The sequence below is a fragment of the Ranitomeya variabilis genome, chromosome 7 (genome assembly GCF_051348905.1).
Source record: "Ranitomeya variabilis isolate aRanVar5 chromosome 7, aRanVar5.hap1, whole genome shotgun sequence".
NCBI classification, from domain to species: domain Eukaryota; kingdom Metazoa; phylum Chordata; class Amphibia; order Anura; family Dendrobatidae; genus Ranitomeya; species Ranitomeya variabilis.
In genome coordinates, this window is record NC_135238.1 from 229,563,661 (window position 1) to 229,587,331 (window position 23,671).

Consider the following 23,671-nt stretch of genomic DNA (forward strand, 5'->3'; position numbering starts at 1 on the left):
TGATTGGCTCGGACAGAAGTCTCCCGCCAGAAGAGAAAACCAGGAGATCATTGAAAGACAATATTATTGTATTAGTATTGCAGTGTCTGCAGACCTATAGTAAAACTACAAACTCTACATCAATCTGATCCTGCAGTCATGTGTTACTCCTGTCCTGTTGCCATGCAGATACATAGGTCCGGAAAAGAGCTGCATACACCAAACGGCGAGAACTGCATTGAAATGTTACATTATTTTTATCCTCCTCTTTGTTGTGGGATATTGATTGACAAGATAATATTCTACTTTTAGGTTATTACAAATCCAAGTCTGAAGGACCAAAAATCAGACCTCAACAACTCCCACCCGACTGCCAATCACTCAGGACTCCACCACGAGCGCTCAATCCACTGGATCAAAGGAGAAGTGCTGGGGAGAGGGGCGTACGGCACGGTAATATCTGACACGCGACTGTGGAGTGTATGCAGTTACTAGGAAAATCATACTAGAAGTTATAGGATTGCTTTTATCCAGGGGTCCCAACCTTACCCCGAGAGCCACATTCAGCTCCAGACTAATCGTATGGGAAGAAATGTTAGAAGCCCCCATGAGCTCATCTGAAGGTCATAATTTCCAAATAATAGCCATCACAATGATGCCTTAGCACAGGAATAATGCAAAATGTATTGCACCCGCAGAGCAATTATGTAGGCCATTTACATCATCCATCATTATCTGCACCATTTATCTCATTGGTAATGGGTCCCACTTAAATGTCGGACCATACAGCAGCTGCTTTGTCGGCTACCCTAATAATCACGCCCATGACGTGTGCAATGACAGAGGTCCAAATACGAGGTACAGGGTGTAACTAGCGTTTTATGGTTTGGCTCTAGGTCTACCGTGGTCTTACAAGTCAAGGAGAGCTCATTGCTGCAAAGCAGGTGACGTTACATGGCTCAGAACCCGCGGTGGCCGAGAAGGAATATAAGAAGTTGCAAGAGGAGGTGGACTTGTTAAAAACACTGAAGCACATCAATATAGTCGGATACTTGGGAACATCCTTTGACGAGACGGTGGTGACAATCTTCATGGAATATGTCCCCGGAGGCTCCATCTCCAGCATTTTACGTCATTTCGGTCCGCTGCAAGAAGTGGTGATCAGCAGATACACAAGCCACATCTTGCAGGGCATCGCCTACTTGCACAAGAACAGAGTGGTGCACAGAGACATCAAAGGGAACAACGTCATGCTGATGCCAAACGGGGTCATAAAACTCATCGATTTTGGTTGTGCAAAACGGCTCAATGGCCTCAGCATAAATGGGACCCATGGGGAGTTGCTCCAGTCCATGCATGGTACGCCATACTGGATGGCACCAGAAGTGATTAGCGAGTCTGGACATGGGGAGAAGTCAGATATTTGGAGTATTGGATGCACAGTATTTGAAATGGCGACTGGAAAACCACCCCTGGCTCACATGGAGAGGATGGCGGCCATGTTCTATATTGGTGTAGAGAAGGGACTTATGCCAACCCTGCCAGATCACTTCTCTAGGAGAGCAAGAGAGTTTGTCAACCTGTGCTTGACCAGGTACGTAAGAGGATTAGATTTCAAGGCAGAGCATGCGGCTGATCGATATCCTTGGAGAGGAGCAACCTACCACTTAGTAGCCTCATCGCCTTCACCCACATTGTGCACTCGTATTAAGACTGGTGCAAAATGCCTGAAGGGCATGTGAGAGACCGGGCAAGTGGCCGATTGACGCCTCACCCCTACTGATGCAGCAGTGAGTGGTGTTGGATTAGGCTGTGTTCATATTGTGGTTTCCCTTCACATCAGCTGCTCCATTGGGGCTTACGTCAAGTCCTGGAAAAATGAAAACAGGAATCAGACATTTGTACTGATGGGCCATTGACTGTAATGATGGAGATGGAGTCACCGTGTGCTGTCAGACATTATTTTTGGCTGTGTCTGCCACATTTTCAAGCCTGCCTCTAATAGGCGGATACAGCTGAAAATGATGTCCGACAGTGCACACAGTGACTCCGCCACTACATCATTACAGTCAACAGTCCCAAGAGTGCAAACGTCAGAATTCAGTTTTCTAGGGCTTCAGACGTAAGCCCCCGACAGAGCCACTGATGACAAGGGTAAAACGTGATATGAACACAGCCTAAACCTTTTGTGTGTTAGATCTAAAGGGCACTGTCCAGTGAAATAAAAAGGGGTTTTGGTGTGAAATTAACTTGTTACTATACTTTACTTATTATATCTGCCCTTATATCCAAATTTCAACATCGCTCCCACATTTTATCCACCTCCATGTGATACAGAAGAAAGCATCCCGTGATCTTGTGTATGAAGAGGGCTGTCTGGCTCCATTTATTAGCTAGATCAGCCCGATTCGGCTTTTGTAATTTGGCCATGGTGCAGAAGCAGCCCCCACATCACCAGCAGAGAGGGCAGTGGAGGAGAAGTGGCCCCAAAAGGAGCACTTAATCTGGAAGTCAATACGGCTTTCAAAATCAGCAGTATATTAGTACATTGATTTAATTTCAGTATAAAACATCTAAAACTAATTTATACCTTAAGGGTGATTTGGTTTTATTTATGCAAAAAAAATAATAGCGTGAGTGTTCACATTAAGCTGCAACTTCCGTGCAACGGATACTCATCCTATAGAGGGGCAATACTTACCGGGAGTAATGGCGGAGGAAGCATCATGGAGGACAGAGGATCAAACACTTCAAGATAATCTAAGGGGAAGAAAATATTAGGGATTATTAAAGCCGTTGATCAGACAGACAATCAGTGAAGACGAACAATTTCCCCCCAAAAAAAGTTTCCCATAGTGATTTCAGCAAAGATCAGAGCAGAGACTTTACACCAAGAGCCAGAGTTGGCGGCCGGGACATACAACCGCCCGGACATTATTATCCTTACATAAGTGCAGCATTACACAGTCACTTCTTATAGATCATTTATTTTTTTAGCTCGGCAAGGTATACACCAGCGTAAAGTCACAGCTTGGACTTCTGTATTCGTATACTACGAGAAAGTGATGGAAATGCACTGGGCTGCGAAAAGTATACAAGGGAGCGAGTAACACACCAAACAGTCTGCAAATCAGGTCCCTGACCCCAGAGGGGCTCACAGTCTTATCCCACCCATTTCAGAGGGTTAATTAATAGCAATGAGCGAGCATGCTCGGGTGGTAAAGTATTGTCGGCGTGCTCGAATACTAAGTTTGAGTCCCCACAACTGCATGTCTCGCGGCTGTCCTAACAAACAGACAATCCCTGCATGTCTCGCAGCTGTCCCAACAAACAGACAATCCCTGCATGTCTCGCGGCGTCCTAACAAACAATCCCTGCATGTCTCGCGGCTGTCCCAACAAACAATCCCTGAATGTCTCGCGGCTGTCCCAACAAACAGACAATCCCTGCATGTCTCGCGGCTGTCCTAACAAACAATCCCTGCATGTCTCGCGGCTGTCCTAACAAACAGACAATCCCTGCATGTCTCGCGGCTGTCCTAACAAACAGACAATCCCTGCATGTCTCGCGGCTGTCCCAACAAACAATCCCTGCATGTCTCGCAGCTGTCCCAACAAACAGACAATCCCTGCATGTCTCGCGGCGTCCTAACAAACAATCCCTGCATGTCTCGCGGCTGTCCTAACAAACAATCCCTGCATGTCTCGCGGCTGTCCTAACAAACAGACAATCCCTGCATGTCTCGCGGCTGTCCCAACAAACAATCCCTGCATGTCTCGCGGCTGTCCCAACAAACAGGCAATCCCTGCATGTCTCGCGGCTCTCCCAACAAACAATCCCTGCATGTCTCGCGGCTGTCCTAACAAACAATCCCTGCATGTCTCGCGGCTGTCCCAACAAACAGACAATCCCTGCATGTCTCGCGGCTGTCCTAACAAACAATCCCTGCATGTCTCGCGGCTGTCCTAACAAACAGACAATCCCTGCATCTCTCGCGGCTGTCCTAACAAACAGACAATCCCTGCATGTCTCGCGGCTCTCCCAACAAACAATCCCTGCATGTCTCGCGGCTCTCCCAACAAACAGACAATCCCTGCATGTCTCGCGGCGTCCTAACAAACAATCCCTGCATGTCTCGCGGCTGTCCCAACAAACAATCCCTGAATGTCTCGCGGCTGTCCCAACAAACAGACAATCCCTGCATGTCTCGCGGCTGTCCTAACAAACAATCCCTGCATATCTCACGGCTGTCCTAACAAACAGACAATCCCTGCATGTCTCGCGGCTGTCCTAACAAACAGACAATCCCTGCATGTCTCGCGGCTGTCCCAACAAACAATCCCTGCATGTCTCGCAGCTGTCCCAACAAACAGACAATCCCTGCATGTCTCGCGGCGTCCTAACAAACAATCCCTGCATGTCTCGCGGCTGTCCTAACAAACAATCCCTGCATGTCTCGCGGCTGTCCTAACAAACAGACAATCCCTGCATGTCTCGCGGCTGTCCCAACAAACAGGCAATCCCTGCATGTCTCGCGGCTCTCCCAACAAACAATCCCTGCATGTCTCGCGGCTGTCCTAACAAACAATCCCTGCATGTCTCGCGGCTGTCCCAACAAACAGGCAATCCCTGCATGTCTCGCGGCTCTCCCAACAAACAATCCCTGCATGTCTCGCGGCTGTCCCAACAAACAGGCAATCCCTGCATGTCTCGCGGCTCTCCCAACAAACAATCCCTGCATGTCTCGCGGCTGTCCTAACAAACAATCCCTGCATGTCTCGCGGCTGTCCCAACAAACAGACAATCCCTGCATGTCTCGCGGCTGTCCTAACAAACAATCCCTGCATGTCTCGCGGCTGTCCTAACAAACAGACAATCCCTGCATGTCTCGCGGCTGTCCTAACAAACAGACAATCCCTGCATGTCTCGCGGCTGTCCCAACAAACAATCCCTGCATGTCTCGCGGCTCTCCCAACAAACAGGCAATCCCTGCATGTCTCGCGGCTGTCCTAACAAACAGGCAATCCCTGCATGTCTCGCGGCTGTCCTAACAAACAGGCAATCCCTGCATGTCTCGCGGCTCTCCTAACAAACAGGCAATCCCTGCATGTCTCGCGGCTGTCCTAACAAACAGGCAATCCCTGCATGTCTCGCGGCTGTCCTAACAAACAGGTGTTTGTTTTCCCACTTTACATATGAGCTTAAAATAACTAAAATTATGAGTGTATTTCACATTCGCTACAAACAAAATTTTTTTATTTTTTTTTACAAATTTTTTCTTTTAATAAATCAATAGTATGACTGCTTAAGAGAAACTTTGGAATATATCGTAAGAAATCAGCATCTTTCCTCCACTCATACACAATGCTCAAAACCTCCTCAGATCAGCCTTTACTGAGGGATCAGATTACTGCTGCTGCCTACTGAGGTCTATGCAAAAAGCAGAGGGAAGGAGCTGCAGGGAGACAGAAGCAGAGACTTAACTTGAGCCCGGAAAACTGCAGGATACAAATCATATAATAAAGTCCGGAAATAGGGATATTCCTCCTATACACAAGGACAGCTTATTCTGAACATGTGCTAGAGAGACAGGAGCAGGATCCCTTATGTCTGTGTATGGGAGATATCATCATAGCAGCTTGTCTCATCCCACTAGCTCAGTGACAACTGAAAATTATAGATAGGGCCTTCAGAGGGGAAAACTGGTGAAACATACAGGATAAGGGCCAGCGCAGACCATTTTACTATCAGTCCGAGTGTGATCCGACAAAACATCGAATTGCACTATCGGCCATGCACACATCCGATCATTTCCTCCATAAGAATGCTGGCTGCCATGACAGCCTGAGACTTATCAGTGGCCTCCGGGTCTGCTGAAAAATTCAGGTAGGAACACTGACAGGTTGGATAAAGTATTTACTTAGCATAGGTTGTTCAGCAAAAATTAAGGATCATATGTTCATGGACTATGGTAAAGAAAACAAAATATTAAACAAAAAATGCCAAGAGTAAAGTAAAAAAAGTAAATAAAATCCCAATGGAAAACAATTAAAAACTTTGTTTGGAAAACAAAAAACAATGTCTTAACTTAAAAAAAAAAATATATATATATATGTTATCGCCTTATCCGTAAGGACTCACATTATAAAACTAGTTCCTTATTTTACGCGAACAATGAATGGCGCAAAAATTAATAAATAGAGCAATGGCTAGATTACTTTTTAGGTTTATCATGTACAAACAAAAAATAAGTAAAAAGTGATTAAAAAGACTTCAGAATGGTACATATTAAAATAAAGCTTGATACACAAAACAAGCCCTCGTACCTGGGGGAAAAAAAAAATATATAAAAAAATTCTAAAGAGATATATTTATGTATATATAGTATCACCGTTAAAGTATCAAACTGTAGAATAAAAGTTAACATGTTCATTATGCTGCGGATTGAACACAAGAAGAATATAAATAGAAAATAATTCCAGATTTAATATTTTTAATGCATCCTTGATACAAAAAGATTGAATAAAATATGATTAAAAAAAGTTGTATTTACCCAAAAATGATACCAGCGAAAACTACAGATTTTTTCAGTTATTAAATTGGCATCATTTAAAAAATAATAATAAAAAAAAAATAATTAAAATGTTGAGATGTTGGAATAATCACTAGTAAAAGTATTACCAATAAGACACACAGCGAATCCAAAAAATGTATGTCCTTCAGGCTAATATAACTAGGAGTCCAAATTGGGGGGAAAATTGCATTTTTTTTTTTAAATATATAATCAGCATTTTTTCCCCATGGGCTTTATCTGTTATTGCAGCTTAGCCCCATTCACATAATTAAGGATAGGCTCTCCTTGGACATGGGTGGCGCAGTTTAGGGTCAGAGGCTGTTCATTGTGGCTAATGTGCATGTGCTACTTCCTAAAACAACAGGAAGTTAAAGGTCTAAAGATGCCCCAGTGGTGGATGTGAGAATTGCAAGATTTCTATTTTTTTTTTTAACGAGAGATTAATAGAGATATACCATCATTGCCAGAAAAATTGTAAAAAATGTGTAGGTCATTTTCCGATAGCTACCCTGCTCAGTTTCTGTGTGAGGAATAAAAAAAAAAGACAATTAGGTACGACCCCCGATTTCAAGATTAGAGCCAAAGTAACTATTGAGTTACAAAACACATGAGAAACGGCAGCATATTGTAGAGGCGGACACAGAACATGAACGCACAATGTTCTACAACGGGCCACGATTCGCATCTCTAGATCGGCCGTAGATTGCGCTTCTCGGTTCAAAGGAGTCTTATACTATATAGAAATGGGGTCTTGGATACAGAAGTGGAGGGGATGTGACTAATGTACGGTGTCCTAGCTCTGGTTTAATTAGGATTATTTGCCCTCAGGCATGTTCTCAGTGGCTGCCCACAGACATAAGGCCTGATTTACCCAATAATGAGTCAATTTGGCGAATTTCTAATATTATGCACGGGTTTAAAATCTATTGGTGTTTTACAGAATTTATGACTACATCCAATTAGAAAGAAAATTAATAAGTCAATTTTGATCTTTTTCCTCTTCCGTGGCCTGCGCCCCAGGTCAATCAGTATTCATGTTAGCATCCAATATTGCCCAAGTGAAAAATTTGCTAGTCAATTTTTTATTTTTTTATTTCTGTCATTACTGAGCATGCCCTAAGTTAAGGAGAATGGTTTATCCACACTAATATCCCCCCTTAAGGAGACACTCCAAACCGTAGAGGTCTAAGCGGTCGTTGCTTCCTTAATCGCTAGGATTTGTCATAACATAGATGGGGGTCCGACCTCAAGGAGCATAACTGATCCTGAACAGGGCTCCCAAATATGAGCTTATCTTAGATACCCTCTAGCTAGGAGACCAGGAGCGCTGCTCTGCAGGTTAAAGCAGCACTGTTGTATTCTCCGTATTGGCGGAGGTCCTGGCAGTAGGACTACCTCCAAAGTTATAGCATAAGCAAAACAGTAAAAATATTACTGACTGATTTGGTGAACATTGGAAAGTACTTTGTATTGATGGCCTACTTTTAAAATAGGTTATCAATATCAGATCAGTGGGGCGCAGCAGGTGGCACCCCATGGATGAACTGTTCTCATTCCATCCTGAATAGGTTGCAGAGTGGAACTGCAGGGCTCAATCAACTGGGGAACTGCACATCCGGCTCTATTGGAATGACTATGGGTGGGTCTGCAGTAGAGTTGAGCAAATTTGTTCGAATTTGTTTCCTAATACGATCGGCAGCGAATATTGTTTTTGCAATATTCATCAAACACAGCCGATCATCATTAGTATCAATGGGAATAGAAATTACCGAATCTGTTCGGAACCGATCAACAAAAACACATTCAGCACGAATAGGGTACAAAAATGGCAAATTCAGATTCGGTGGCCGAATCCAAACAAATTCGCTCAACTCTAGTCTGCAGTACCCCGCTGCAGCCACTATACAGTTGACGGAGCTTTGTAATACCCCGCTGCAGCCACTGTACAGTTGACGGAGCTTTGTAATACTCCGCTACAGCCACTGTACAGTTGACGGAGCTTTGTAATACCCCGCTACAGCCACTGTACAGTTGACGGAGCTTTGTAATACCCCGCTGCAGCCACTATACAGTTGACGGAGCTTTGTAGTACCCCGCTGCAGCCACTATACAGTTGACGGAGCTTTGTAATACTCCGCTGCAGCCACTATACAGTTGAAGCTTTGTAATACCCCGCTGCAGCCACTATACAGTTGACGGAGCTTTGTAATACTCCGCTGCAGCCACTATACAGTTGACGGAGCTTTGTAATACTCCGCTGCAGCCACTGTACAGTTGAAGGAGCTTTGTAATACCCCGCTACAGCCACTGTACAGTTGAAGGAGCTTTGTAGTACCCCGCTGCAGCCACTATACAGTTGACGGAGCTTTGTAGTACCCCGCTGCAGCCACTATACAGTTGAAGGAGCTTTGTAGTACCCCACTGCAGCCACTATACAGTTGACGGAGCTTTGTAATACTCCGCTGCAGCCACTATACAGTTGACGGAGCTTTGTAATACTCCGCTGCGGCCACTGTACAGTTGACGGAGCTTTGTAATACTCTGCTGCAGCCACTGTACAGTTGACGGAGCTTTGTAGTACCCCGCTGCAGCCACTATACAGTTGACGGAGCTTTGTAGTACCCCGCTGCAGCCACATGAAAAGTGTAAATGGGGGAAGTGCTGCAACGCAACCTCGACCATCGCAGTCATCCTGGGAAATCGCCTTGTAGACTGGAATTCTACACTTTACTCTGAGATCAAAGCTAAAACTATGCATTTGGTTTTTTTTCTTGGCAGGGATCAGGAGAAGCGACCATCAGCGGAGCAGCTCCATCAGCACTCTTTTGTTAGCTGGACATCATAATTTTTGTGCCATGTGAATCAACACAACCAAAATAAAGTGTAAAAATAGAAAATAAAATTATTAATGACATTGACAAATGTGTTTCCTGCTTGTACTTTGTCCCTATGCACCAGAATCACAGATTAACAACCACTATCACCAGTGTTACTTGGGACCGTGCAACAAGATGGAAATGACGACCACAAGTCGTTCATTACAACCCCTGGCAAAAATTATGGAATCACCGGCCTTGGAGGATGTTCATTCATTCAGTTGTTTAATTTTGTAGAAAAAAAGATCACAGACATGGCACAAAGTCATTTCAAATGACAACTTTCTGGCTTTAAGAAACACTAAAAGAAATCTAGAACAGAAAATGTGGTATTCCGTAATGGTTACTTTTTTTAACCAAGCAAAGGGGAAACATTATGGAATCACTTAATTCTGAGTAAAAAATTATGGAATCATGAAAAACAAAACAAAAAAACACTCCAACACATCACTAGTATTTTGTTGCACCCCCTCTGGCTTTTATTACAGCTTGCAGTCTCTGAGGCCTGGACTTGAGTGTCACACAATACTCTTCATCAATCTGGCTCCATCTTTCCCTGATTGCTGTTGCCAGATCAGCTTTGCAGGTTGGAGCCTTGTCATGGACCATTTTCTTCAACTTCCACCAAAGATTGTCAATTGGATTGAGATCGGACTATTTGCAGGCCATGACATTGACCTTATGTGTCTATTTTCAAAGGAATGTTTGCACAGTTTTTGCTCTATGGCAGGATGCATTATCATCTTGAAAAATGATTTCATCATCCCCAAACATCCTTTCAATTGATGGGATAAGAAAAGTGTCCAAAATATCAACATAAACTTGTGCATTTATTGAAGATGTAATGACAGCCATCTCCCCAGTGCCTTTACCTGACATGCAGCCCCATATCATCAATGACTGGGGAAATTTGCATGTTGTCTTCAGGCAGTCATCTTATAAATCTCATTGGAACGGCACCAAACAAAAGTTCCAGCATCATCACCTTGCCCAATGCAGATTCACGATTCATCACTGAATATGACTTTCATCTGGTCCTCCACAGTCCACGATTGCTTTTTCTTAGCCCATTGTAACCTTGTTTTTTTCTGTTTAGGTGTTAATGATGGCTTTCGTTTAGCTTTTCTGTATGTAAATCCCATTTCCTTTAGGCGGTTTCTTACAGTTCTGTAACAGACGTTGACTCCAGTTTCCACCCATTCGCTCATTTGTTTTGTTGTGCATTTCCTGTTTTGGAGACATATTGCTTTAAGTTTTCAGTCTTGACGCTTTGATGTCTTTCTTGGTCTACCAGTATGTTTGCCTTTAACAACCTTCCCACGTTGTTTGTATTTGGTCGATTTTAGACACAGCTGACTGTGAACAACTAACATCTTTTGCAACATTTCGTGATGATTTACCCTCTTAAGAGTTTGATAGTCCTGTCCTTTGTTTCAATTGGCATCTCTCGTGTTGGAGCCATGATTCATGTCAGTCCACTTGGTGCAACAGCTCTCCAAGGTGTGATCACTCCTTTTAAGGGCTCATACTCATTTGCGCGAGACTCAGATGAGTCTCGCACGGCAATATCCAGCACTGCACCCGGCACTCGGGAGCGGAGCGTGCGGCTGCATGTATTCCTATGCGGACGCACGCTCAGATCCGAGTGCCGGGTATCGCCGTGCGAGACTCATCCAAGTCTCGCGCAAGTGAGTATGAGCCCTTAGATGCAGACTAACAAACAGATCTAATTTGATGCAGGTGTTAGTTTTGGGTATGAAAATTTACAGGGTGACTCCATCATTTTTTCCTCAGAATTGAGTGATTCCATAATTTTCCGCTATACTTCGTTAAAATAAAGTAACCATTACTGACTACCACATTTTTAGTGTTTCTTAAAGCCAGAAAGTTGCCATTTGAAATGACTTTAGTTTTGTGCCATGTCTGTGATCTGCTTTTTTTCTACAAAATTAAACAACTGAATGAACATCCTCCAAGGCCGGTGATTCCATTATTTTTGTCAGGGGTTGTAGTATCAGCTAATTACCACAATGGACCATCAAATATTGGATTATCAGATTACTCCACATATTGTGGGTCTGAGATACTCCACACGAGCAGGGAGGTTGGAAGAGGACATTTCATTCTAAGCAGTTGATGGAGAGAGAAGGGAGGTGAGGGGTATGAAGCTGCAGGGAAGAGTCCTACTCATTGTACCGCTCAACATCATGGCAGACGGCAAGTAAAACTGGTCATTAACGAGATTGCAATCAGCCAAATGTTTGTTCGGCATTCAGCCATCTATCCCAACCATGCCATACAAATTAGCACTCACGGAGAGAGAAGGAAGCCGCGGCTGCCTGACTCTTCTGTAAGCCGGACACAAATTTAACAAGGTACATTTAAAAACAAAATAAAAAAACACATTATTTTCTACCAAATAACGCAGTTTCAGCAAAGTGAATTTCTTAGTGCCAAAAAAATTGTGCAGAACATTAGGATTGTTATCTAGCAAAGCACCTTAAAAGAAGCCGTCAAGAACGAACAACTTGATGCTTGTAAGTCATAAGAAAAAAAAAAAAAAATGCATTGATATTCTTTAAGCTCAAGTTTTTTTTAAATTGGAAAAATTGACTAGTGCTCGTTTATTTAAAAAAAAAACAACAAAACAAAACAAAAAAAAAAAAACAACTTTGCAATTAATTAAAATCTTCTCTGGACTCCAGAATGAAGGAATTTTTGTATTTTATTTTCCGCTCATTGTTTAGGTTTTCCAGCCACTGATGCATCTGTCAGCGGTAGCCAGTCTCCTAAGCAAGGAGAGCAGCAGATCTGGCCCCGGCGCTCCACTATTGCTGCCTCTGCTTGTAGCAGCGGAGAGTACACATATTGCGCCACCGTCAGCCAATGCTGCTGGTCCGAACTGTCAATCATTCATTAGCACACAGGCTTCCTGCAGGCAAGAATCAAAGAACACACCTTCAAGCAAAGCTGCAGCACCCTGCATGAGCTTCATCAACACATATCAGGCTGGAGAGGATTGTGAAATAAAGGTAAAAAAAAAAAATCCCTAAGAAACATTTTCCACCACAAGTTTTTGTCTGAGTTCTAAAAAATACCATTAGAAGTTACTGAAAGCGTTACATGCTCCCAACTTTATCCTTGACACTTACTTTACACTCACCTCAACATATATAAGCAATTAAACAGCGATGTGTCAACCAACTGCATTAATCAGTAGTACAAGCAAACATAATAAATCACATAAATTTGCATCTTTCTCCAATTATTTGTCACCTCTCTGAAGTAATAATTCACTTCAAAATACAACTAAAATATTGCACTACAGCTGCCTATTAAAAGTCTACAGAGAGGAGTGATAGAGGCAGATCTGCTGCAGCTTTCTTATTTACTTACCTCTGAGCTGGATTCACAGCTACAGCGCTGCTGTATAATGTCTAATGCCCCTTTTTAGTCTGTTGTTAATGCGATGGATACACGTTTAGTTTTGGAGTGTTTTTTTAATGCAAATTAAAAGCTACTTTTTACAGTACCAGTAAAAGCTAAAAGATTTTAGAAATGTCATGCACGCACCTACTTTTTTTTCTTGACTATATTGGAAAACTGCAGCTTTATTTAAAATCTGCAGCACTTACATTTTTTTTCCCAGCATTTATTCACCATAGAAATCAATGAAACAGTGCAAAAAAACGTTGGAAAAACTGCAACCCAGTTTTTGGTGAATAAAACTAAGTTTTATTAAACATATACTGTAGACAAATGACAAGTAGTCTGCACCCAAAAACCGCAGCATAAGTGCACCAAAAATTTTTTGTAAGCAGTTTCTTTACTGCCAAGAGAGCAGGTTTCGCCTGCAGCAAAAACGCAACGTGTGAACATAGCCTAACTCACTTCAGAGCTGGATTCACAGCTATACTGCTCAGTACTGCTATATAACGTCCTCTATGCTACTTCTGAATATGTTCTATATAGAGACAAAGAGTAGGAATCCCTCATGTCTGTGTGCAGTGTGTATGGGCGACATAATAGCAGCTGGTATATACACACTAGCTCAGAGACAACTGAAAATTAGAGTGTCTGCAAAGGGGAAAACTGGTGAAATTAGAGGTTACAAGTCATATGACCAGTAGTGATATTTCTCACAAGTCATCAGTGCTGTGTGAAGAGGGCCGACTATAGCACTGAAAGGAACAGTAAGCTAGCCCCCTTAGCACACGGCACTAAAGACGTCCTGACACACAAGCCGAATATGGATCTTTCATGGCCAGTGCAGATATCGGGTAAAACGTGAATGCAAAATATTGCTAAACTATATTTCTAATACACAAAGATTTATTAGAATGTTGCAAACCCCTTTACCTACTGAGCGCAATGTGTAAGCACCCTATAGTGGCTGCATGCTGGCAATTAGAACTTCATCTCTGTTTAGGGCTTTTTTTTATTATTATTAAAATAACGAGAGAAACATCAATTACTATAATTCTGTATTCTCAAAATAAGAACAAAAATGTACCGTCGTTTTATTTAGATAAAACATGTTTAAAAGCGGCTATTCCCTTATAAATATTTATAAAGGCGTGTTTTCCCATCATGTATTTGGGAATTTGGTTTCTCAGAACCGTGCCTTTCAAAAATAAAAATCTACTAAGACAAGGAACCACTATAAAAAGGAGTAAAACAGAAAAGTAATGTAATTTCACAAGTAATTTTTTAAAAATATAACTTTTTATTGCAGAAAAAACCCAAAACAAAAACATCTGAAAATTGAATTACAAAATAAAAAAAACAAAAAACACAGAAGATGGCGTGGTTTTAGACAAAAAAGATCTCCCAAATACCTATCAGACACATGGCAGGTAAAGAGGTCCCCTCATTTCACCCACCCTCCCTTTGTATCGACATTGTACGGCTCTGAGCAGACTTTACAAATTTACACTTACATCCCTCCCACCAGGCATTTTTCAAAGCCGAAAGTGGAAAAAATAAGCATAATGCGGTTAGAAAACTAAACAAAAAAACTAAAATTTTTACATAAAAAAAAAAGAATAAAATTGAAATTAAGATGCAAAATTTCCTTTATTTGTTTGGGAGGTTTAAAAAGCTGAAATGCGAAAATAAGTAAAAAAATAAAAAATAAATAAATTTTTAGAAAAGGCGACTTGTAATTTTTTTTTTAATTCCTTCTTTTTTTGGTTTCTGCACAATAGCCTAATAATACCTGACATACAAAACCATTTTGCAAATATTCTTCAAAGAATTTTCTTCATTTGACAATTGTTGTAGAAAGTCCCAAATCTATGCTAAATTGTCACTTTAAAAGTCAACAATTGCATTGAGCCAACTTATCCCTAAAAGAGATATTCCAGGACTTTAAAACAAAACAGAAGAAGACGATAGGTCATCAATATCAGATTGATGGGGATCCAATGCCCATCACCTCCACCAGCAGATTGTATTAGCATGGAGCAATGGCACAGCGCCATACATTGTATGGTGGCACTGAGTGGTACTGCATCTTTCACTGCCATTTAGGGTTTTAGTGTGACACCCCACAAAGTAAGGATATTAAAAATCACAGAAAACCCCTTTAAAAGGGTTGTAAAATAAACTAATACTCTAGAGTGTAGCAATAAGAAAAAACCCACTAGAAACACATTAACTTAGGCCATGTTCACACTTCGCGGTTTTTACTGCGGATCCGCGGCGATTTTGATGCTGCGGGTCCACAGCAGTTTCCATAGCGTTTACATTAACATGTAAACCCTATGGAAACCACATGCACGCGCAGAAACGCAGCGGTTTAAAACCCGCAGCATGTCACTTCTTTGTGCAGAATCGCAGCAATTCTGCACCCATAGGAATGCATTGAACCGCTAACTTCCCGCATGGGGCTGTGCCCACGATGCGGGAAGTAAGCGGATAATGTGCGGTTGCTACCCGGGGTGGAGGAGAGGAGACTCTCCTCCAGGCCCTGGGAAGCATAAATAGTGTAAAAAAAAAAAGAATTAAAATAAAAAATGATGCTATACTCACCTCTCAGCGCTGCACGCAGCCATCCGGTCTGGTTGCTGTGCGAGCAGGACCTGCGGTAACGTCGCGGTCACATGACCGTGATGACGCCGCGGTCACATGACCGTGACATCACGAAGGTCCTTCTCGCACAGCATCTTTGGAACTGGAGCGCCGCGTGCAGCGCCGAGGAGATCCGGACATCAGAGGGTGAGTATAACCAATTTTTATTATTTTTACCATTACTATTGATGCTGCATATTGCTGCATATGCAGCATCAATAGTATAGGCGGAAACCCGCAGCGGAAATCGCAAAACAAACCGCGATAAATCTGCAGGGATAACCGCAGCGGTTTTGCCCTGCAGATTTATCAATCCCGCTGCGGGAGAACTCGCAGAGCACGCCGCAGAGTGTGCACATAGCCTAAAAAAACACAATCTTAAAAACAGCTCATCTGCCTCAATAAATAAATATACAGGGGGTGGGGAATATATTAATGTGCCTCAGGAAAACAAACAAAAAAAATTGCAAAAAAAAAAAAAGGCCCCTCTACATGCCATAACATCAGACATTCTGGTGCCACAGTTTGAGACTATAGTTTCCATTTTTCAAAAGAAAAAAAAAAAAATTTAAATGTACTATAAATCTGTTCACTTCTTTCATTTTTATTTCTCTTTTGCAATCTATAAGGAGATTTGATATTGTCTAAAAAAAAAAATTAAATACCATATACACACACATATTATATATACACATACATACAATATATATATACACATACATACAATATATATATACACATACATACAATATATATATATATATATATATATATATATATATATATATATATATATATATATATATATATATATATATATATCTATACACACACACTTTTTTTTTCTTTCAACCCAGTGTGAAATCACCTTATAGACTGCAAAAGTACAAATCATAAAAATGTACTATGAATCTGTTAATTTTTTTTTTCTAGAGCGAGATAAATCAAAATAATAATCAAGAGATATAAATTTAGGGTGTAATATACTCTAAGGACACAATGGCACCATGAATATACCAATTGCATTTAAAAAAAAAAAAAAAAATCCATGAGATCGACATCTTATGCTCACACACCAGTCCCATCACAGTGGGAACCTATTGTCTTAAACTTTGGCACCAGAATGACTGATGTTATGTCATGTAGAGGGCCATGTGAGGGTATGTGCACACGCTGCGGATCCGCAGCTGCAGTTTCCCATAAGTTTACAGTACAGTGTAAACCTATGGGAAACGAAATCCGCAGTGCACATGCTGTGGGAAAAAAAAGCGCGGCAACGCAGCAGTTTATATTCCGCAGCATGTCAATTCTTTGTGCGGATTCCGCTGCGGGTTTACACCTGCTCCAATAGAAAACTGCAGGTGTATCAAATCCGCTGCGGAAAATTCTGCAATGGAATCCGCAGCGTGGGCACAAGCCCTAAAGGGTCATCTTTTCTTTTTTTTTTGCGTTTTATTACATTTTTCCTGAAGCACATTAACCATTTGTTGCTTCGTATAAACACATACAACGACCAGCACTTTCTAGACTCTACATAAGGACATGCACAAAAAAAAAAAAAAAAACACCTTACAGAAAGCAAATAATTACAATATTTCAAACAATTACTACCGCCATCCAGTATCCATCATGATCTGATAAACCAAGTCAAAACTAAAAAGTGCAAAGCAGGAAGTAAATACCGTACATAGAATTTGAAAGGACTCTATTTTTTTTAAATTCCAGGACGTGAATGTTTTTACAGCTTTACAGATTCAGACCCGATTCACACTGTACACACAGTGTGCCGCCATATGGTGGCTCTATAAGGCCATGTAAAGAATTATTCACAAGGAGGCTAATAAGATGGCATTATTTTTTTTTTTTTAAGATTCATACGGAATCTAATAGGAAAGGCGGCCATGTGTCTCAGAGCCCTGTGGAACTCTATGATAACTGTATTATAGGTGTATTGCGGTGGCAAGTTACTTTTGGATCTTAAAAATTTAGCCAAAAATGGGAGTTTGGGGCATACCTGAATCACAGGTGCTGTATCCTTTCTTGGAAAATGTATTCATTGTTAGAATAAGGAAATTATGTCTCAAAATCAGCCACTTGCCTGTTGCCACCAATTTTTGTTACTCCAATGAATCCGAAAATAAAAAAAGTGGAACAACTCTGCAAATGGTTACAAAAAAAAAATAAAACACAAACGGTCTCTAGAGCTTCTATGCAGATCTATGCATCTCAAAGGTAACAGACTACAAATGCATGATGTATTCTGATCCTCCTTTGCCTTTCCATCTGCACCCCTTTTCTTTCTAAACTATTTAATGCAAAGAGGAGCATGACCCTGACAGGTTTGACTACAGATGGGCTAGCCTCATTGGAGGTACAAGGATCTGCTGACGCAAACAAAACACAACAAAACAAAACAAAACAAAAAAAAAAAAAGGAGATTTGTGTACTCACCGTAAACCCTTTCTCCGAGCCAATCATTGGGGGACACAGCTTTTTTTTTTTTTTTTTTTTTTTTTAAGATGCATTGGATAAAAAGGCAGCTATAGCCTATAAGGCTATGTGCACGCGCTGCGGATCCGCAGCAGTTTTCCACGAGCTTACAGTACCATGTAAACCTATGGAAAACAAAATCCGCAGAGCACATGCTGCGGAAAAAAAAAATGCGCGGAAATGCTGTGTTTATTACTCAGCATGTCAATTCTTTGTGCGGATTCTGCAGCGGTTTACACCTGCTCCTCAATAGGAATCCGCACAAAAAACGCAGTAAATCCACGGTAAGTCCGCAGTGCGGTTTACCTGCGGATTTAAAAAAATAAGTGCGGAAAAATCCGCAGAGATCCAACCTACGTGTGCACATACCCTAAGGGTTTGCTCAGAAACACGAGGCTGCCTTTGTCTACGAGCCGTGTTCAATATTGCAGGTCAGTCTTATTGAAGTGAACGGAGAAGCAATACTTCATACAACCAGTGGACAGGTTAGTAAGAAAGTGGCCATGATTTTCTAATCCAACTTTTCTATAAATGTGTGTGTATATATATATATATATATATATATATATATATATATATATATATATATATATATATATATATATATATATATATATATATACACATATACATATACACGCACAAGAAATACCCAGAAAATTAAAAATATACAGTCAGTAGTGATTGCTTTATACAAAAGTCAACAGAAATAATGCATCAACACATACAACGCAGGTCCATGGTTATCGCGCAATGTTGCATTTATTTGTCAATGTGGCTTACAATATGAATAATCTATGTATACACTGTAAGGCGAGAGTAGTCATTGGTTCATAGCTACAATGCCAAAAAGAGGGAAAATGATGAGAGTGCTTGTACACTGGCTAAAAACCGTCAGGAATTAAATATTAAAACAAATCGCAGTAAAATCTTTCTATGTGTATAGATATACTTTTCCATCTGTTCAACAGTCACAAATAATAAAAATTAATGTCCAGGAATACAGCATTAAAGTGGAGCACGAGTAGGTCCGGAGTACAATTTATTTTTGTTTACAGTCCAGGAACTTTGAGAACTTAAATCTGTTTTAAAAAAAATTATATAAAAATAATAATATTCCCACGTGAAAGACGCAGCTTTTTCAGGAAAGCAACATGGAGGCTGCTGTGCCCAGTCTCCCAAGGCAGACGGTGAGAAGGGACACAGCCAAAAGCTCTCGAGAACTGGCATAAAGTGGCGTTCCCAATTTCGGGCAGTTAGGCAGTGTATCATATGGTACAAATCCCTGATGGAAGAAGGGTCTATGAGGGACTGGGCTCCAGCACTAATGAGAAAGTGTAAAATGCAACTTTCTTTACAAATACAAACATGGTGAGAAAAAGCTAAATAAATGATTAAGGATCAATACGCTTACGCGTTTCAGGTTAGCAACACTTATTCAAAGCTGTGAACCAAAACGCGTTTTATGGAGCCTTAATTTTTTATCTTGTACAGTAAAAATGTTTTTTCCTTTATCATTGTCATTAATGCTGGAGCCCACTCCTTATGGACCCTTCTTCCATTCCTGACCTGGATATGAGCCTGGTGTGTTCCTAAGCTCCCTGCACCAAACTGTGATCGAACAAGGTCTACCAGGGTCCCTATGTGAATACAGGTTGTTTCTCACTGCATTATCCTACCTGGAAGGGAGCAGATTACCATTTTTTCCTTTTCTGCAAAGATCCTGATACATACATGAATTAACCAACGGAGGCAAAAAAGAAAGAAAAAAGTTGTTCTTTTAGCCGGTATAGCTATATATATTTTATGTATATATATTTTATGGATCAATTCAGAAATGCACAATTTTACTCTAGATGCACATGAAAGGGAAAGAACCAATTAAGGTGATTTTCCATCAAAATAGAGGCAAGGGGGGCACGCAGCCGCAATTTGTGGACTTGACCGACCTGAGAATTATAGGACAGAAAAGACTAGTAATATTGGGGGGGGGGGGGATATAAGTCAGGAGATCCCCCTGGCTATAAATTTCATTTGATCAAAACCTTACTTGGGCAATACAATAGCAAAATGTTGATATTGCTCAACCCTAAATAGGAAGCCAGGATCATACCCAGGACATAAATATGAGCCCAAATATTCCAGTTTCTCTCCTGTTCCGTAAAAAGTGACTTTCAATAGTGCATACAGTATACAGTCATGAATAAAAAATAGCCCCTTTATTTTCTGCTCGCTCAGCCCTGAGTACAGGTACAGGACTGGTTACCGTGAACATGAGAGAACGCTCAGGATGCAATAGGATTTTCATAGAAAAAAAAAAATTAAAATGCTACAGTTGTGTCAGGAGAGAGGAAAGGCAGCACATACAACGTAAAGGCGACATCATGAGAGGAGCGGAGGGCGCTTTCTCCATTTAGTAAAATATCGACATTTTATTTTTTCCCTGTTGGAATAAAGAGGGTGCCCATTTCGTTCTCTTCGTGTGAAGACTGCATTTATTTGAAAAAGGAAAAATAAAATTGGCATATAGACATGTACATTCTGACACTAATAGAAACAGTGATCCCCGTCAGATAGCAAAATAACTTCTGGTGTTCTCAAACAAAAAAAAAATACAAATTAGAGAGACTAACTTAAAAGTTCACTACTCAAAAACGTGTTTTTTATGGTTTTTCATACTTTTACCTTTCACAAATCTAAATGTTTTTTTTTTTTAATTACATGAATCTACAATTACCATTATTAAGTAGTAACTTTCTGTCTATTACTGCATCAAGCCAATGAACACTTAAATGCACTTCACAGCAAAAAGATTATGTAAACTTTGTATTTTTTTTGTTTTTTTTTTCTAACATTTTTTTTTCTACTACTTTTCGCATTTCCTTTTGCAACCCTGAGGACCAAAACTCACGAGGTCAGGTGGTCGCCAAATTAAAACTCGGAGGCACAGACTCCCCTCTTGCCATTTAGGACGACCAATACGGGGATTTTCCTGCCTCGGTGTCAGCAATAAAAAGTCCTCTTTGCAAATTTGTTTTTTTTAGTGGTTTTTCAGCTGTTCCTCTATTAAGGCCTACAGTTTCACCGTTCTAGTGCGACATAAGCCCAGCAAACGACATGCAGACCGATGCAGCACAGAAAGGAGACGTGGGCAAAGCCATCCTTGCTTTCGCTTAGTACATCGATGAGCTTTGCCGAAGATAAAATAAAGTTAATCTGTATATTGTTTTTCTTACAAGCAGCTCCAAACCTGAGTATTGTATGGTTATATCTAAACATACAAAAATGTATGTACATTTTCTTCTCCACCGTCATGTAAACAGTTGTCTGTGGAATTCGTTTTCATCCCTTTATCTATGAGACATGCATATCATACATACAGCTTAAATATAATAAAAAAAAAAAAAAATAGAAATAAAAATTTACACTTGTCAGGAAACCTAATTGTCAAACAGCCTCTCTTTCCGAGGCTCGAAGCACATCTAGAAGTTTAAAAGCAAAACATCCGTTCTTTATGTTCATAGATTGGTCAATATACTGAGATTTTGCACCTTCCATGCGGTTGACAGTATTTTTTTTTTCTCTTTTTTCGTAACACTATTATTATGTGGAGAGAGACATTTCACGAAAACCTCTTCTTTTTCAGAGCGAGGGATAAAAGCAGCACTTATAAATGTATTGAAAACTGTGGCAACGGGAGTTACCATGGTTAGATAAGGAAGTTTTTTTTTCATTTTTTTTCCCCATACTAACTTTTTTTCTCTTGTTTTAAATTAAAAAATATATATATATAATATATACAAGTTAAAAGGGTGGGAGATGAGGGAAAAGGTGTGAGGGTGTGGGGGGCATAAAATTAAGAGCACTAATCACATGTTCATTCCTTGGGCACTTAACAGCGAATCAAGCATGTCAAAAGTATCTTTGTAGTCCATATGCTGGCTGTTTGCACCGTACTCGTGACTAGCATCAGGGCCGTTGCTCTCCACTGGCTTCTTGTCCAGTTTCACGAGGGTGCTGAGATGCCCGTAGCCCACCTGGTATGTGACAGGGGGAGGAGGGAGTAAGGGATGGTTAAGAACAGTGTTGTGAGAGGATATATACTGCTTAACAGAGGAAGAACTAGTACCTGAACTTTTGGAACTTTTGCTCATTTTGGAGTGGTGGTTGTAAGAGGCGTCATTGGAATGCGGCCTCTTTCTTGAAGAGCTGGAGCTCGGGGCACCACCATCGTTGGGCACCCCAACGGGACTCCGTAAAACAGATGTAGGCAGTCCGTCCATACAGAGCTTATTGCTGTTGTTGCTGCTCGCACTGCTGTAGTGTGAATGCGAATACTTGTGGCTGCTACCGAGGTGTCGATTGGAAGAATTGTGCTTGTCCTTGTGTTCTTTGCTCACGTGAGGACTTGAGTGCTTACTCTTTCCGCTGCCCTCGTCGGATGAGCTGTGTCTGTCCGCCGAAGAAACCTTAATTTTCATTTTCAAGTCATCTTTGCAGGTCGTTCTCTCCGTGGGAGGGATGGGTATCCGCAGCTTCAGGGAACCACTCTTATCTTTTTTCTCGGAGTAAAGTTTTTCGGTCTTTTCGCCGCTGGAAAGCGGAATTTTCATTTTGATAGGAGACGCAATGCTGCCACCACCAGACGCTGGGATATGCCTTTTATGCTGTTGCTGATGGTCTATGTGGACTGTGGAAATTGGATCTCGAATATCCACGTCGACAGTTTCAAGTTTGCGCTTTTCCCGATATTTGTCCAAAGACATTTTATGAGACATGTTCATAGGGGGAGCATAGATCTGTCCGTGATGTTTGCCGCTAGATGACTTATGAGCATGTTCTGGCTTAAGCGAATGCTCAGAAACCTTTTCGGGCCGATGTAAGCCAGGGTGGAGCTGGAGAGCCGTCATATTGTACTGAGCAGATGGCAGGGAGCTCTCTTGTTTATGGCCATACACTTGGTCTGTCCTAGGCTGCTCCGGATGTTGAGGCCATTCGTGATGAGATGCGATTGTGTAGGATGTACCAGGCATTGCCAACATGGCCAGCTCCTCTGCGTTGTGGGATGCCTGGATTGGCATGCTTCCTGAGTTCAGAGCTACCGGTGCAGGAAATGCAGACGATGAAGCCTTGGGAAAACTGGCACTTGCAGGGATACCAGCTACGGGGTCCACCAAAATCGAGTTGTGGCTGAGCGAAGAATTCAGTAGAGCGCCATCAAGCTGACCATCAGACTTGGATTTCCTACTAGCCGCCTGAGAGGCCTAAATAAAAAAAATAAATAAATACCCCGGTTACACATACAAAACTGGAGTCACATGTCATTTCAGTACGCTCAAACACATGGACAACCCTCCTGACTCCCTTTAAAAAAAAAGGGGGGGCTTCCATACTTTTCTGAGCCCTCATTCACAGGTCCGAAATGCGTTAGCTGGCGATTTATTAGCATTTGTTTGAGATTTTAACTATTTGCCAAGGAATTCTCACATTTTATGGGATTTGTCTTGCTAGATTCTACTTCTATTTACAAGCTGCTATGAGGCACATATTCGTGTATAAAGCCCACATATGCCAAGTGAGTGGTGCTCCTGCCAATTAAATGCTACAATCCACTTTCAATGTAGTATTGAAACACATCATGCCAGCCATGGGCAACCGGGCAGTTCAGCGCAGTCAGCCA

General features: G+C 41.3%; 2 protein-coding genes across 7 annotated transcripts in view; one reads left to right on the top strand and one right to left on the bottom strand.

Moving 5' to 3' along the window:
- The window catches only part of MAP3K19 (mitogen-activated protein kinase kinase kinase 19), a 32,994-nt gene extending 23,477 nt beyond the window's left edge, over positions 1–9,517 (top strand). For all 4 annotated transcript variants that reach the window (XM_077273066.1, XM_077273068.1, XM_077273067.1 and 1 more), the window contains 3 exons: positions 292–432; positions 876–1,573; positions 9,332–9,517. In XM_077273066.1, coding sequence (XP_077129181.1) covers positions 292–432; positions 876–1,573; positions 9,332–9,398 — 906 coding nt within the window. In that variant the 3' untranslated portion in view covers positions 9,399–9,517. The remainder of the gene's footprint in view (positions 1–291; positions 433–875; positions 1,574–9,331) is intronic.
- CCNT2 (cyclin T2) overlaps positions 1–23,671 on the bottom strand; it is a 44,814-nt gene that overhangs the window by 736 nt on the left and 20,407 nt on the right. The window contains exons 9-10 of one of the 3 annotated variants that reach the window (XM_077273074.1): positions 22,121–23,255; positions 2,681–2,739 (exon numbers count right to left, since the gene is read on the bottom strand). In XM_077273074.1, the coding sequence (XP_077129189.1) occupies positions 2,681–2,739; positions 22,121–23,255 (1,194 nt within the window). Of the gene's footprint in view, positions 1–2,680; positions 2,740–21,581; positions 23,256–23,671 lie in introns of those variants that run through there. The other 2 variants (XM_077273075.1, XM_077273073.1) reach the window with 2 other exon arrangements.